The sequence below is a fragment of the Dromaius novaehollandiae genome, chromosome 1 (assembly GCF_036370855.1).
Source record: "Dromaius novaehollandiae isolate bDroNov1 chromosome 1, bDroNov1.hap1, whole genome shotgun sequence".
In the NCBI taxonomy this organism is placed as follows: Eukaryota; Metazoa; Chordata; class Aves; order Casuariiformes; family Dromaiidae; genus Dromaius; species Dromaius novaehollandiae.
Genome location: NC_088098.1, coordinates 50,318,054 through 50,332,774, shown reverse-complemented (window position 1 = coordinate 50,332,774; position 14,721 = coordinate 50,318,054). Strand labels below are relative to the sequence as shown.

The following is a 14,721-nucleotide window of genomic DNA, read 5'->3' as shown; positions in this document are numbered from 1 at the left end:
TGCCCTGCCACAAGCCCCTTACTGCTTTCCCTGTATCACAGCGTAATGGTGTCATGTGAGTGAGTCCCTACCACTTCCCCAGGCTGAATTAACCATGTGAAGAAATAAGGAAAGGTTTCAGAGAGGAAAGGGTTGCCAGTGGTTTTAGTTAGCTGCCTGATGTAATGCAGAATGGTGGCGATGCCTGCTGTCTTACACAGTAATGAGCCTTATTGCTTTTAATTTCACTTTTCTAGCATTTCTGGCCAGATGGGGTGCCTCTTCTCTATGAATATGGGGTGACTGTTGCTCACAACTCCTTTATGGTTAAGGCAAGTGGCTCTAAAAGGGCCTCTGGGATTCTTGCCTGGCACAATATTGCTTTCAAGCTGTTTCACCTTTTCCTTAGGTGCTGTGTGCTTCGCCTTTGCTTTAGTTCTCTTGGGCTTGGCTGAATTCTGCGCTTCTTTGCGGGGCCTGGCCACCTTCTTGGGGCTCTTGGCCGCGGCAGTTGTCGGCTTTTTGGCTCCCTTGGGGCACCTTCCATTAATTGTGGGGGTGGGGGGTGGTGTTGCCTCTGGCAACCTCTCGGGGACGCTCGCGGGCTTCTTGGCCTCCAGCTTTTTCTCGAGCACCTTCTGCTGCACAGGAAGGTGCACTTTCTTACTGTACAGGAAAGAGCCGGAAGCACCAATACCTTTGGTTTGCACTAGGGTGCCCTTGTTGACGAGGCTCTTGAGCCCCAGCTTGATGCGGCTGTTGTTCTTCTCCACGTCGTAGCCGCCGGCCGCCAGCGCCTTCTTGAGCGCAGCCAGGGAGAGCCCCTTGCGCTCCTTGGAGGCGGACACGGCCTTGGTGATCAGCTCGGTGACGCTGGGGCCCGAGGGCTTGCGGGCTTTGGAGCCGCCCGCCGCCTTCTTCGGCTTCTTGGCGGCGGCTTTGGCTGCTAAGGCAGCAACATCAACATTTTCCAACATGACCTCAGATTTCCCTTCTCCCTCCAGCAGTGCAGGGAAAACAGAGACATCAGCTAATATACCTGCTCGCCTAGCATTTATCAAGTTTTATAAACTCTTGCAGTCCCTCTTGCAGAATGACTTCATGCATTCTGTATCCTGCTTCAACTCCACTGTCTATAAAATGATGGTTCAAAAATGTCAAAGAATCCTGTAGAATTATGTGAGGTCGAAAACTGTGAAGGACAGTAAGGCCTTGAGGTCTTTTTGCACAGCCATATATTTCTATGGAGAAGGCACTTGGTGTCCTACCAAAAATGCAGTAGGCGGACAGATTTTCTCTACTCTTAAAAACATTTTTTTAAGTTTGTTTTTAAATATCTGCATTTCTTAATGAGGTGAATACGAGCACCTACCATCTCATGCAAGCTGACCAGACCGATTCCCAGATATTCCTCCAGCATTAACTTGCCTTTGCAACAGCACGATAAGGAAGGAAGGAGAAATTGCCTGACATCAAGAGACAAAAGAAATCTGCCTCCTCAAATCCATGTGAATGGAGACCACGTAGCAATTCTGAAATGCCTGTGCTGCAGGCACTTTGGTAAAGGGCCTCTGCACTTCTCCTGGGAATAGGCCCAGCTGGGGGTCCTGCTCCAGCCCCTCAGGCTTGCTTTGGTGCAGATGGCCCAGTGATCCCTGAATTATCAGAGGTGCCTGGAAATAGCAGGCAGCAGAAGAGCAAACAAGGGCTGGATTTCTCTGGGCAGGGCAGAGCTGGGCCCAGGATTCTCCAGTTTAGAAACACTCTATTTCTTTTTCACTTTTTCACCCACTGAAGTTAAACCCCACTTTAGTTTTAAGAAATAAACCTGTAGCAAAAGCAGAACTTTGCACCTTATAGTTCAATTCAGATCAGTGCTCTAAATGAACCTCAGCTCTTCTGAGACTTATATTCCCTCTTTTTTTATGCCCAGTACCATCTGCTGAGCAAAAAAAAGTGTTCTTTCCTGCAAATGTCTCCCAGTGGAAAATAATGTCAAAAGAAATGTGAAAGAATGACACACATTCTTGGTGTGGGATAAAGGACTAATGGCTCTGATTGTCTTTATCAGTGTTTTAAAGCTCTCAGTGGTTATGTTTATGTTTTTTTTCCCTATCAATAAATGTGCAGTTAGAAGTTGTTTTAAAAACAACTGGTAGTCTGAAGTAGATGATGTACTATTATTCCATAAAGTTTTGCCTTAACCTTATAGATCAGTGTAAGACTAAACTGCCGCAACTGTCTTAAGTGATACTGACTTTCTTGCAGAAACTAGATGTGCATTACACCCAGAGTAGTGACTGTTTCACTTCTTCCATGTGATTTGTATCAGTGATTTCAGACGACAGAGTTTAAAACCACATCCATGTGGGGAGTAGGATTGATTCAGATAAGTTGTCTTGGCACTTCTTGAGCCAGCTCTGCTCAGCCTGAGCCCAGGCACTCAGGCTTGCCCATGGCAGTCAGCCAGGTCTTTTGGTGCTTGGGACATAGGAGTAGGCAGCCCTATTTGAAGAAGTATTTCAGTGTGAAAAAATATTGGTGCTATAGCATTCCTATGGTAATTCCTGTCCTCTTTGCTGTAACTAAACTACTACTAACATAACTAAAGAAGCTAATGTCCCTGTGTCCCAAGGGCATAAAACAAAGCACTAGCACGTGGTGCAGAGAACAGATTGTTTGGCATTGCACTGGCTGCTACCTGCTGCGAAAGGAAAAGGAGGTGCATACAAGAGAGGCATGCATGTCTTTTTCACATCTCTGATGCTGTACAATGGTAGTGCAGGGTCCCTTCCCCTATGGAAAGTCCAGATTTCAGCTAGAAGTCTCCATCTGTGCCTTTTTTGGGGGGAAGGGAGGCATTTTTTTATTTTTTTTCCCTGTGACTCTTTCAGGAATAAAATCTACATGAGAGGCAAGTGGAACTTCGATCAGTGAAGGAATGCATCTAGCTGTACAAATATTTTGTGGATTATATTTGTGCTAAAAGTTCAAAGCTGCTCTGCTATTCCTGTCACACACAAATTTCTTACAGCTGACCCAGTTTTAAAATGCAAGTGTGTGCAGAATTGTTTTCTAGAGTTTTTGTGTTAGAAATGAATGGAATAGATTCTGTTATTAAGTATTATTTTTGATAAGGAACTCTTTGGGAAAAGCACCTCCATCATGATGGGCAGTCAAATACTCAAATTTCTGGTAAGTCTCCAAAGCAGAGAAATTTTCCTTAATGGGGTAACTTCTGTCTATAGATACTAGGCCTATTTTGTCTTTTCCACTGTCAAGAAAAAATATGAGGGTGCATGTGATAGATGGATGACAGTGGCTGTATATCTTCTATTTCCTTCTCCTCTTATCAACATAATTTAACATAATTTCATAAATTAAGGTAGCTTTCTGCTCAGAAGCATAATTAAAATGGATCTAAGATTGATCACAAGAGCTTTGCCACCTTCCAGAGCTGCGGATTCAACAAACCACAAAGCAGGGAAACAAGGGAAAAATAAAGTTACGTTTCTGCAAACACTACAGCATGAAAGAGACATTGCCCCTTAGATAGAGAAACCTATGCAAGAGGACAGGCTGGGCCAACTGGACAAAAAAAACAGCTTTGCAGAAAGGGTTCTGGTGGTTCAGGTCAACCACATTTCAGGCTGTGTTAACAAAAGTGTAGCTAGCAAGTTGAGGGAAATGTTATTCCTATCTATTTAGCACTCGTAAGGCCACATGTGGAATGTTATGTCCAATTTTGGGTCCTGCAGTACAAGAAAGATTTTGACAACCTGGAGCAAATCCGTCTGGGATCACTAAGATGTACAGGTAGCTGAAGCACCTGACGTAGGAGTGGCTGGGGGAGATGGGTCCCTTCAGCTTGGAGAAGAGGGCTGTGCAGAGTGGGGGGAATCCCACTAGTGTGTTCAACTACTGAAAGGGGATTATGGAGAAGATGGAGCCAGACTCCTCTTGGAGGTGCACAGTCAGAGGATGAGAGGCAAAAGACACAAATTAAAGTGAGGGAAATTCTGACTAGATACAAGGGAGAAAATATTTCCGCATGACAATGGTTAAGCCCTGAGAAAGGGGCCCAGAGATGATGTGGCATTTCCACCGATGGAGATATTCAAAACATGACTGGACAAGGCCTTGAGCAACCTGATCTAGCTCTCAAGTTGGTCCTGGTTTGAGCAGGGGGCTGGACTGGAAAGACGGCCCCTTCCAACTTCATTTTTTTAATGAAACTGTGATTCCGTGAGCTCAGTATCAGTGATGGCGCTAATGCTTTTCAGTTGCTGGGATCTCAATAGAAAATTTTGTAGAAAACTTGTGCACATCTCTGTATGTGCGCAACAAAACAAGAAAGCAAGCAGTATTGCACAGAACAGGAACAGTATAGGTTTTTCCTTACCAAAACACTACCAACAAGAGAAGAATATTTATTTAGTATATGTTGCAAACAGAGGAAAAATATGTCTGTCACCTTGAAAAGGACCTTGTAAATTTAATCTGTGTTCCCCTTTTTGCACTCAGTCCAGATTGTCACAGGCCTTTCTGGGCGAACCTGGGGAAAGCCAGCAAAATCCCCCTGAGGGCTACTGCGCAGGCACCCAACTCCTGTAAGCACTAGTAACAAACAAGTAAAAAAGTAAAGAAGGTAACTTGCTACATATTGCAACAAGCTATTACATATTAAAAGTTGTTCCTTGTAACAGCAAATCAGGTGATGGAGAGAAGAGGTCACAGAGGAGAAACTTACACACATTAAGAGAGCCCCATATATGGAGGCAGAGCTGTTAAACTTTTTTTTTTGAATGAATAGTTTTCCTTGCAAGTTTTTTGAGCTCTTCAGAGACCAGGTTAGAGTTAGGTGCATTAAAAGCAAGCAACAAACCAAAAACCCCAGGAAACCAAGCAACGTGAATTGTCAGGCTTTTCCCTGTTGTTACTTTCTTCCGTCAGTAGATCCAGAACCTGCTGTGTCCGCAGCATTTAGTAAGAATTCAAACTTCACTGAAAAAAACCTATAATTAAATGCATATGCTTCTACTAGTTTGGGATTAACTGACAAGGTGTACTGACTAAGCCACTGAGAAACAGGTACAGTAGCCATGTAGTATTGTAAAAGGTAAGTTTTGACAAAATTGGATGTCTTCTGATCAGGCTGATGTCATGCTACTTAGCTGAAAAACACTGTGGAAAACTGTGGTTCTCACTCTGTCTGATCCATTTTAAAGATACTTGAAGTAAGCATTTCCTTGTTATTCATATGAAAGTGGGGTTGGAGTAATTCTTGTCACTGTAGCAACATATATAATTCTTTAGACAGGTAACATTCTGAGTCTGTATGAAACAGTGCAAAGGCATTAGATGGAAATCTGAAACACACTTGCTGACTTGCATGAAAAATTGCAAAATTATATAATTGCAAAGCTCTGTTGTAGCTTTTAGTCATTCACACAAATTGTTCTTAATGATTTTACAAAATGGTCTCCTCTACCTTATCATGAAGCTTGTCTGGAATAATACTCATTTCCATCCTTTACAGTTCTGCAGAAAGGAAACTATTAGCATGATCAAACCTCACTGCCTTGCTAGTAAGTAAGTATTCCTGTCTGCTACATCTCATGCATTTGTTCAAAAATAAGTTTTTCCATGAGAAGGGCATACCACATATTTGAAACTAAACTGCATAAGGGCTTAATATCAGTAGACCTCTTGAGACTTTTCAAAATTTAACAGTTTGGATTTTCTAATGACAGCAGAAGAATGTTTCTGAAGTTCCTATTTCCCCTTTTGAACAGGTCCTTGTTACAGTGTGGGAGAACTGTGCTATTGTTAAATCCAGTAATGGCTAATTTTGGTTTGGTAGCAACTGAATTTGATGTAGGTGACTGGAGGCACTCTGTCAAGTCAAAGCTATTTCAAGTCTTTAAAACCTTTGTGTATGTACTCATTTATTTATTTGACTGACCTGTTGGAAATATCACTATTAATCTTTATGTAAATCATTGATTTAGTCTTTTCCCTTAAAAAAATTGCGTGAGCGCGCACACACACACACACACACACACACACACAAAGAGGAGGACATACCATCTGTTTTCCAGAGATGCCCTCCAACTGATGCAAATCTCTGGCTCTACAACCCCAGGGATGGAGCTGCCCCTGCGCAGTACAGGTCTGTTTCCATCCTCATACATATGTGTGCTGGGACAGGAGGAGGGGTGTTCCCAGCTCCAGCCCCCTCTGCCTCTAGCCCTCTCATACAGAGATTTGTGCCATGTCTTGAACTGCTCTGTGTTCTGCTACAGCACAACCTGGGGACCAGTTTTCTGGTGCTGAGCACTCCATTTTCACTTTGAAATCCAGACTAGTCACACTTTCATTATTGGCTGAAGGCATTTAGTCAGACTGTAAATAAGATCAAATAAGTAAAGTGAATCCTTTTCTATAGTCACAGTTAATACTTCTTACTCGTAATGTTAATTATTTTTAAATGTGCTCTTTTCTAATAAAATTGAAAAAAAAGAAGACTCTGGGAAAGCATCTAAACTGAGACATAGCAGTAATTTGAACTGTGCGTTAAGTAACAAATATTCCCTGGACTTTAGGAAAGGTACTTTGAGTTGATGGGTAGGTGAACAGATTTTGGTTTACTCAGAAAAGGCAGGAAGAAGTATAAAATCATTCTGGCCAGTGAGTGTTTTGTTCTGTTTTTGGGTCAGGTGTTTGACATTGATGATTCTGTTTCTTTTTGAATCCTACACTGATTTACTGCCCTGCTGTTGTATTTCTTTTTTCTTTTCTTTTTTTTGAAATAAAGGCATGATTTTTGTTGTTAAACAGCATGACTGATAGATGTAAATCACACTGCAGATATTCCAATCTATAAAAGAAAGTCTTCAAAAATGCTGTAGTAAGTCTGTTAAATATTTTTTCTGTTTAATGAACTAACAGCATTTTTGCAGTGGTTTGGGCTGTTTTCCAGTATTCTTTATGGTTGGTAATGCAGTGCAGGAATAAACTGTAATATAACCCTGAGCATATGATACACAAAATGGTACCGGTCTTAAAAAAAAAAAAAAAGAAAGAAAAAAAAAGATTGGTATAACAGCTAATAAATATACCCTATATTTCAGTACCCATGATTTAAAATAGATAGGCATAGTCAGTTGATAAAATACAGTATAAAAGGCCTGTTTAAAGATAATGCATTGCAGCACTTCCCAAGATTATGTTTCTGAACACTGTGCCATCTTCCTGCTGCTGAATGATGCAGTCTGTGTGGAGTGGCTTGAAGACGACAAAGAAAACTAAACTGAATTGTAAAGGCCATTAATGGCATGAAAGATAGAAGAATATTCTGTCATGTGATTTTATGATATTTTCTAGATTCAATTTCTGGCCACCTGCACACCCCATTATACAAAAACATGGAGAATGGAATAAATCACGTTTTGTTCACATTCTTATATGCTGGACATATGCAGAGGCTCAGAATGCAAACTCTAAAGCATAGTTTCCACACTTCCATATTCCAGTTTCCATCCATACTGATGGCAGCACAGCCCTCTGTTTTATCAGCCACTCCTCCCAGTTCTGTATCATCAGCAAACTTGCTGAGGGTCAACTCTGCCCCTTCATCCAGGTCACTGGTGAATAAATTGAACAGGACTGGACCCAGTATTGACGCCCTGGAATACATCGCAAGTTACTGGCATCCAACTGAACTTGGTGTCACTGACCACAACCCTCTGAGCTCAGCCTTTCAGCCAGTTTTCAATCCACCTCACTGTCTGCTCACCTAGCCCATATTTCATCAACTTGCCTATGAGGATGTTATGGGGGGCAATGTCAAAAGCCTTACTGAAGTGAAGGTGGACAACACCCACTGCTCTCCCTCATTGACCCAGCCAGTCATTCCATCATAGAAAGTTGTCAGGTTGGTTAAGCATGATTTCTGCTTTGTGAATCTATGCTGACTACTCTTAATCACCTTCTTGCCCTTGCTGGGGTTGGAAATGATACACAGGATTAGTCACTCCATCACCTGTAGTTCCCTAGGTTCTTCTTCCTGCTCTTCTTGAAGATTGGAATGACATTTGCTTTCTTCCAGTCCTCAGGCACCTCTCCTGATTGCTGTGACCTTTCAAAGATGACTGAGTGTGCCTTGTAGTAACATCAGCCAGCTACCTCAGCACTTGTGGGTGTATCTCATGCCCTAAAAGGGCCTATGGACTTGCGTATGTCCAGTTTGCTGTGATCCCTAACCTGATCCTCCTTCACCAAGGGAAAGTCTTCCTTTTTCCAGACTTTCTCTCCGGTCTCTTAGGGCTGGTCTTAGCAGTACAGAGTAAGGTAAAGGCATTCACTACCTCAGCTTTTGGGGTCCTTTAAAAGAGGAGCTGTGCTCATTGCACAAATTACTTTAAAACCCACATAATTAGAATTATCAAGAAAATTGCTAAAGACAAGAAACCACTTTTAATAAGGACTTCTGTGTTGTATTGATTACTACATGCTTGTCAAATATTGAGGGTTGCATCATATTCTTTCTGAAAACAAATGTCATTCCAATCTTATCTCTAGTAGTACATTACTGAGAAAAACAAATTCTTACAGTTTAGAAATTGTTTTACAGTACAGAGCATTTGTGGTCCCTTGCTTTCCCTCTGCTAAAGAAAATAGGGAAAAATTAGAGGACCCTCAAGTGGTAGATATTGTTACAGCTATTACTTTCATAGACAAAATTATTTATATATATTTATATATACACACACATTCTTTCTTAGAGGCCTAAAACTTGCAAAATTGTTTTTTTTTCCCAGCTTACAATGGATATTACTTAAACACTTAAAAATACTGAAACATAAGTGTACTGACTGGGATGTGATGTACAGTATGTATACACACTATAACCTTAAAACAGAAATTTAATTACAAACAGAGAACTTATTGGTGCCATCCAGGAAGTGTATAGTGTATATATATATATATATATATATACACACACACACATATAATACTGTATTATTCAGGATCTGTATAGTTATATATTTAGTTTGGTTACACTTAGACATCAGTTGCTGAGATAAAAAGCCATAAAACTGGATGATACGCTTTTACAGGAATTAAGTTACTATTTACTAGTAATTCACATTTACTTTAGAAAACAGACTGCAAATACACACAATGAAAACATTCCAGATCATTTTTTCTCCCTTCTCTTAGAGATCATACAGCCCTTTCAGTGAAAAAGTGGGTGGCTCTTAAAAGAGCCTTTGGGTTGAGAGGGTCTGGCACAGAGCGCAGAGGCAGCTTACTTGGAGCTGGTGTACTTGGTGACAGCTTTGGTGCCCTCGGAGACGGCGTGCTTGGCCAGCTCGCCGGGCAGCAGCAGCCGCACGGCGGTCTGGATCTCCCGCGACGTGATGGTGGAGCGCTTGTTGTAGTGCGCCAGGCGCGACGCCTCGCCCGCGATGCGCTCGAAGATGTCGTTGACGAAGGAGTTCATGATGCCCATGGCCTTGGACGAGATGCCCGTGTCGGGGTGCACCTGCTTCAGCACCTTGTACACGTAGATCGAGTAGCTCTCCTTGCGGCTCTTCTTGCGCTTCTTGTCGCCCTTCTTCTGCGTCTTGGTCACCGCCTTCTTGGAGCCCTTCTTGGGCGCGGGCGCTGACTTAGCCGGCTCAGGCATCGCGACCAGTCTCCTCTGCCACGTCCCCAGCACCGCCACCACACACCACACCACGCACAGCAACGCGGCGGGAATACCGCCGCCCTCCTGCATTTATAGCTCCCCTATGCAAATCAGCTGCATTCCTCCCGCAGGCTGCCATTGGTCAGCGGAGGACGGGGCGTCACAACGGCCCTCTCGGCGCTCCGCACTGGTCGGCGGACGATCCGCCTTCCCATTGGCTGCCCGGCCAAAACCTCCCTCCCAGCCTATGGCGAGCGGCGCCGCTGGCCGCGGCGCGGCTAGAGGCGGGCGGCGCAGGCTGCTGGCTCGGCTCCGCGGGCGCTCGCTCGGTGCTGACAGGGAGCCGGGCAGCAGCATCGACAGCAACAGCATCCGCCGGAGGATGTCGGGGCGCGGGAAGCAGGGCGGGAAGGCGCGGGCCAAGGCCAAGTCTCGCTCGTCGCGGGCCGGGCTGCAGTTCCCCGTGGGCCGCGTGCACCGGCTGCTGCGCAAAGGCAACTACGCGGAGCGGGTGGGCGCCGGCGCGCCGGTGTACCTGGCGGCCGTGCTGGAGTACCTGACGGCCGAGATCCTGGAGCTGGCGGGCAACGCGGCGCGCGACAACAAGAAGACGCGCATCATCCCGCGCCACCTGCAGCTGGCCATCCGCAACGACGAGGAGCTCAACAAGCTGCTGGGCAAGGTGACCATCGCGCAGGGCGGCGTGCTGCCCAACATCCAGGCGGTGCTGCTGCCCAAGAAGACCGACAGCCACAAGGCTAAAACCAAGTGAATACAACCGTATACAGCACGTTGTCTCTTCTGACGAGTATAATCTAAAGGCTCTTTTCAGAGCCAGCCACAATGTTCATAAAAGAGTTCAGTTATCTACAGTATATTTACGCAGTTCCATATTAATTACTCAACCCGTGCTGGTTTTTTTATACGTTTATTATCAGAATTTTTGACTTGGGAAAGTAACAATGTTTTCAACCTTATCCTTAAAACAAAACGGTGCCAGAATGTCCAGCCAAAGAAAGTTCCTTCCGGTATGCGGTGTGACACTCAGTTCTTAAACCAGAGAACACTAGAACAATGCGTTTCGGTGAGAGCTCCCCCCCTTTCCCTTCCCTCCCCTCCGCTTCCGCCTTTCCCGTCCGTACGACTGGCTGAATCAGCTCGGAGATGCAAGGCGTGATCTTCTTCGGGGAGGGAGGGTGAGGGGGGAAGGGGCAGCGGCCTGGGCTCTCCTCTGGCCAATCCTTGGTCAGGGCGGGCTTTTCCAATACCTCTTTCTTTTTCAACAGGAACAAAAGGATAGGAGAGCTCAGGGACGTTTCCTGGTCAATAAGGCGCCTCTCCCCCTCCTTCCCCCCACGCGAATAGACAAAAGCATTTAAAGGCAACACCTTAGAAATACAATGGATTATACATGGCTCAGTAGTAGCGTGCCTGACAATTACTTTTGTTACAAAATATATTAAAAAAGTTACATCCGATCTTTATCAAATCATTATTATAAAACATTTCTTCCTGTTAAAAGTCAAACCAATTACTCCACAAAAAGATGCAAATATCTGCACTTCCCTAAAGCCGCCGCGCTATACCGTGCATATTAGTTTGTTTCGGTACTCGTAGGGGAAAAAAAAAAGAAAAAAAAAAGAGATACGTTTAACCTCGGACGACTTACGAATTAGTGGATCCTTGCTGCAGGTTACTGATGACGTTGGTGCCTCAGCTCCTTTAGGGATAGTGTGGGTGGCTCTTAAAAGAGCCGTTTGGTAACAAAATATGTAGAGCAGGACTCTTCCTTCCAGTATCATTTACTTCTTTTTGGGCGCCGCCTTCTTCGCCTTGGCCGCTTTGGGCTTCGTCGCCTTGGCCTTCGCTGGCTTGGGCTTCACCGCTTTCGCCTTGGCCGGGCTCTTCGACGCTTTTTTGGGGCGGCCAGCCTTGGCAGCCTTCTTGGGGCTCTTGGCCGCTTTCTTGGCCGCGGCGGCCGCCGGCTTCTTTGCCTTCTTGGGGCTCTTCTTCACCGCCGCCGCCTTCTTGGGCTTCTTGGCGGCGCTCGCGGGCTTCTTGGCCGCCGGCTTCTTGGGCTTGGCCGCCACTGCCCGCTTCTTCGGCGCTTTTTCCTTCGTTTCTCCGGGCTTCTTGTTCAGCCGAAAAGAGCCGGAGGCGCCGGTGCCCTTGGTCTGCACCAGGGTGCCCTTGTTGACGAGGCTCTTGAGCCCCAGCTTGATGCGGCTGTTGTTCTTCTCCACGTCGTAGCCGCCGGCCGCCAGCGCCTTCTTGAGCGCAGCCAGGGAGAGCCCCTTGCGCTCCTTGGAGGCGGACACGGCCTTGGTGATCAGCTCGGTGACGCTGGGGCCCGAGGGCTTGCGGGCTTTGGAGCCGCCCGCCGCCTTCTTCGGCTTCTTGGCGGCGGCCTTGGCGCCGGGCGCGGGCGCATCGGGCGCGGCGGCGGGAGCGGTCTCGGACATCGCGGCAGGCGTCCTCTGCGGAGCAGGCGAACACAATTGGGCTGGCGCGGGTCAGATGCTCGTATTTTTAGCGAGGAGCCGCGCGGTGATTGGTGCGTTGCAGAGCCCGCCCCGCGGCACGGCCGGGGAGCCCTTCGGTGTGCTCGATTTGTGTTTCTTTGGACTCACAAAAGTGTATTTTCCTCATAATTCCTGCCACCAAATCGCTCCGTTTCCCCGGTGAGGGAAGAGAACACCAGGTACTTGCGATCGGTAGACTTTCTAGCGGCAGACACGCGAGCTGGGTTAAAGGAGAAGCGATAAATCCCGTGTGCTGCTGCTGGAGAGAGCTCTGAGGAGAGAAACTTTTGTTTTTCCTCGCAAATTAAAAATTTCCTTTAGACTAAAACGTTGCAGCAGCGATTAAATCTCATTCTTTAGAGGGTTTTCTTGGAATCAAAGTTGAAATCTGGTAATTTCAACTTATTTTGACAGTTTAAATTGATTTTGAAGAGGAGGAAGTAACACAAACTCCTCTTTCGGCTCTGAATATGGATTAAGAACCGGTTCCTTTGACCATGTGTTTTTCCTCCTAAAACACTAAAGTCTATTGAAATAGTGTCTCATACAGCCTCCTATTACTCCTACTATAGAGCCATAAACAATTTGTTAATGTCTGGGATTTCATTAAGATGTGATTGTTTTATTTTGTCTTCCTGGAATTTCAGAAGAAGGGAGGCAAGCTTATCTTACTGCCTTACGTGCTTTTTTCCTTTTGTTTGTTTTTCCTGTGTATTTCTTTACCAGTTATTAGGTAAACCAAGCTATTTGTTTTTCACGTTGGATTTTAATTTAAAGTAAACTGTCAATTGATAAGTTACATTACAATACTGCAGCTTCGTAAAAGAAACTAACCTCATAAACTACTGGTGATATTTACTGAAATTATATCTTTGTCTTTCTAGTAATTTAAGATGTGCAGGACCTAATGTACCAGTTATGTAGCTATGCTCTTGCTGCCCAGAGCATATTATCTTGTATGTTTTCTCTAGTAGTGACAGAATTTAAAACCACATTACTGCATTATTTTTAATAACACCTCACAATAAATCTACACAATGATTTCTCTAAAGCCAATTCTGAATCCTCCTGCTTAAAATGAACAAACAAACAAACAAACAAAAACTAAGAAAAGCTTTTCCTTAAGCATTTTATGCTCATCACAGAAATGAGGCACTGTTTTCAGGACAGCAACTGGAGCTCTTTGTGATTACCTGAGTTTAACTAGGTAGGCCACAGTGTGTTCCTAAAGAACCAGGAAGAATGCAATCAATATTGACATCTGGTTTAAGATGATGCAATATGCTGAAGAGAATGGAGCCCTGGAATAAAAATTTCATGAATCTTTACCCAATTATCACCAAGTATATTCTCCATTGTCTTTAATAGTTACTTGAGAATCACACATTATTCTACTCTGGCCTTGTCCTTCCATTTTCTTTGTCACCACCATACATAAATTATAATGCAAACTCAGTATTGAAATAGATATTAGCAATAGTAATTTGAGATTGTATGAATACATAGTTTTAGGAAAGTGTAATCTTATTTTTATCTGTTTCATTTAAAATTAGTTTTATCAGTACTAAATGTGTATATAATGTGAAAATCTTTTTTAGTTACTGTGCAAGTGGGCTTCAGTGGATATGAAGCTGAATGAAAATAATAAAGTAAAAAATTGCAACCTTCACCTAGGGGGGAAAATGTAATACAGCAGGTTGCAGAAAAGGTGCTTCTGAGCTCTGCAATACAGAAAGATGACTGAGAGAAGAGCTAATTGAATTGGGACATTTGGGGGCTTGTTTTTAAAAATTGTATAACACAAGATAAGAATAGAGGATTGGAATAAGTTAGATTAGATGTATGATTGAAGATATACTTTCATGAGTCAGCAAAACTGGGAAGTAAAATAATAACAATAATAATAGTAATAATATATATTTTTTAACCTGAATGCTATTTTCATTCCCAGATCAATGAATGAAACTTTCCAGGGATTTCATTAGATAGTGAAATGAACTAGTAACATTAAGAGATGACATTTACCCAGCTACCAAGGCTTCATAGCACCTCAAGTTGAAGGGGGACATAGAGCATTAGTGACATGTCAGCAACATGAAAATTATTCCTACCTACTCTTGTTATTTCAAACTTAAAAATATTTACTTCAGTAACCTCATTGGGGGAGATTTAAATACTCTAGCCCTCAGTTGTGGCTTCACAAAGTGTCAATTAATGTTTACTGGTGGCTGATATTAAGGTGGCTAAAATGGTCGCCATCACAGTTGTTTGCCTTGCTTTTCTCCCAGAGGCTGCTACACTCTCCCCTTTCCCAACAAGGACAGCTACTAGCATATGTAGCCACTTTGAATCCACAACCTTGTGGTTATATCACAGTTATGGCCTGCCATCCTAAAATAAACTAAAGTAACTGCAAAAGCTCTCTGGCTCGGACAGAAGCTCAGCTCTGTCCTTTCTAATGGCTTTGCAACAGAGAAAGAAAATAACTTTGGCAGTGCAGAACTGCTGCTTGAAACCTATGTA

General features: G+C 44.1%; 4 protein-coding genes across 4 annotated transcripts; 1 reads left to right on the top strand and 3 right to left on the bottom strand.

Annotated features, from left to right (window-relative positions):
* Positions 1-224: 224 nt before the first annotated feature.
* LOC112996067 (histone H1.01-like) lies at positions 225-956 on the bottom strand. The gene has a single exon (XM_064499894.1). The coding sequence runs from the start codon at positions 954-956 to the stop codon at positions 225-227; it is 732 nt and encodes a 243-aa protein (XP_064355964.1).
* Positions 957-4,366: 3,410 nt separating this feature from the next.
* On the bottom strand, positions 4,367-9,767 carry LOC135328250 (histone H2B 1/2/3/4/6-like). The gene has a single exon (XM_064511064.1). The coding sequence runs from the start codon at positions 9,764-9,766 to the stop codon at positions 9,293-9,295; it is 474 nt and encodes a 157-aa protein (XP_064367134.1). The 5' UTR covers position 9,767; the 3' UTR covers positions 4,367-9,292.
* Positions 9,768-9,899: 132 nt separating this feature from the next.
* On the top strand, positions 9,900-10,651 carry LOC135328247 (histone H2A-like). Its single transcript, XM_064511025.1, has one exon. The coding sequence runs from the start codon at positions 9,924-9,926 to the stop codon at positions 10,446-10,448; it is 525 nt and encodes a 174-aa protein (XP_064367095.1). The 5' UTR covers positions 9,900-9,923; the 3' UTR covers positions 10,449-10,651.
* Positions 10,589-12,200, bottom strand: LOC135323541 (histone H1.01). The gene has a single exon (XM_064511050.1). It carries the CDS (start codon positions 12,136-12,138, stop codon positions 11,479-11,481), a length of 660 nt encoding a protein of 219 aa, XP_064367120.1. The 5' UTR covers positions 12,139-12,200; the 3' UTR covers positions 10,589-11,478.
* Between the last annotated feature and the right edge of the window lie 2,521 nt (positions 12,201-14,721).

Excerpts from the sequence above, each read along its gene's own strand:
- LOC112996067 (XM_064499894.1), bottom strand. The coding sequence starts at position 956 with ATGTTGGAAAATGTTGATGTTGCTGCCTTAGCAGCCAAAGCCGCCGCC.
- LOC135328250 (XM_064511064.1), bottom strand. The coding sequence starts at position 9,766 with ATGCAGGAGGGCGGCGGTATTCCCGCCGCGTTGCTGTGCGTGGTGTGG.
- LOC135328247 (XM_064511025.1), top strand. The coding sequence starts at position 9,924 with ATGGCGAGCGGCGCCGCTGGCCGCGGCGCGGCTAGAGGCGGGCGGCGC.
- LOC135323541 (XM_064511050.1), bottom strand. The coding sequence starts at position 12,138 with ATGTCCGAGACCGCTCCCGCCGCCGCGCCCGATGCGCCCGCGCCCGGC.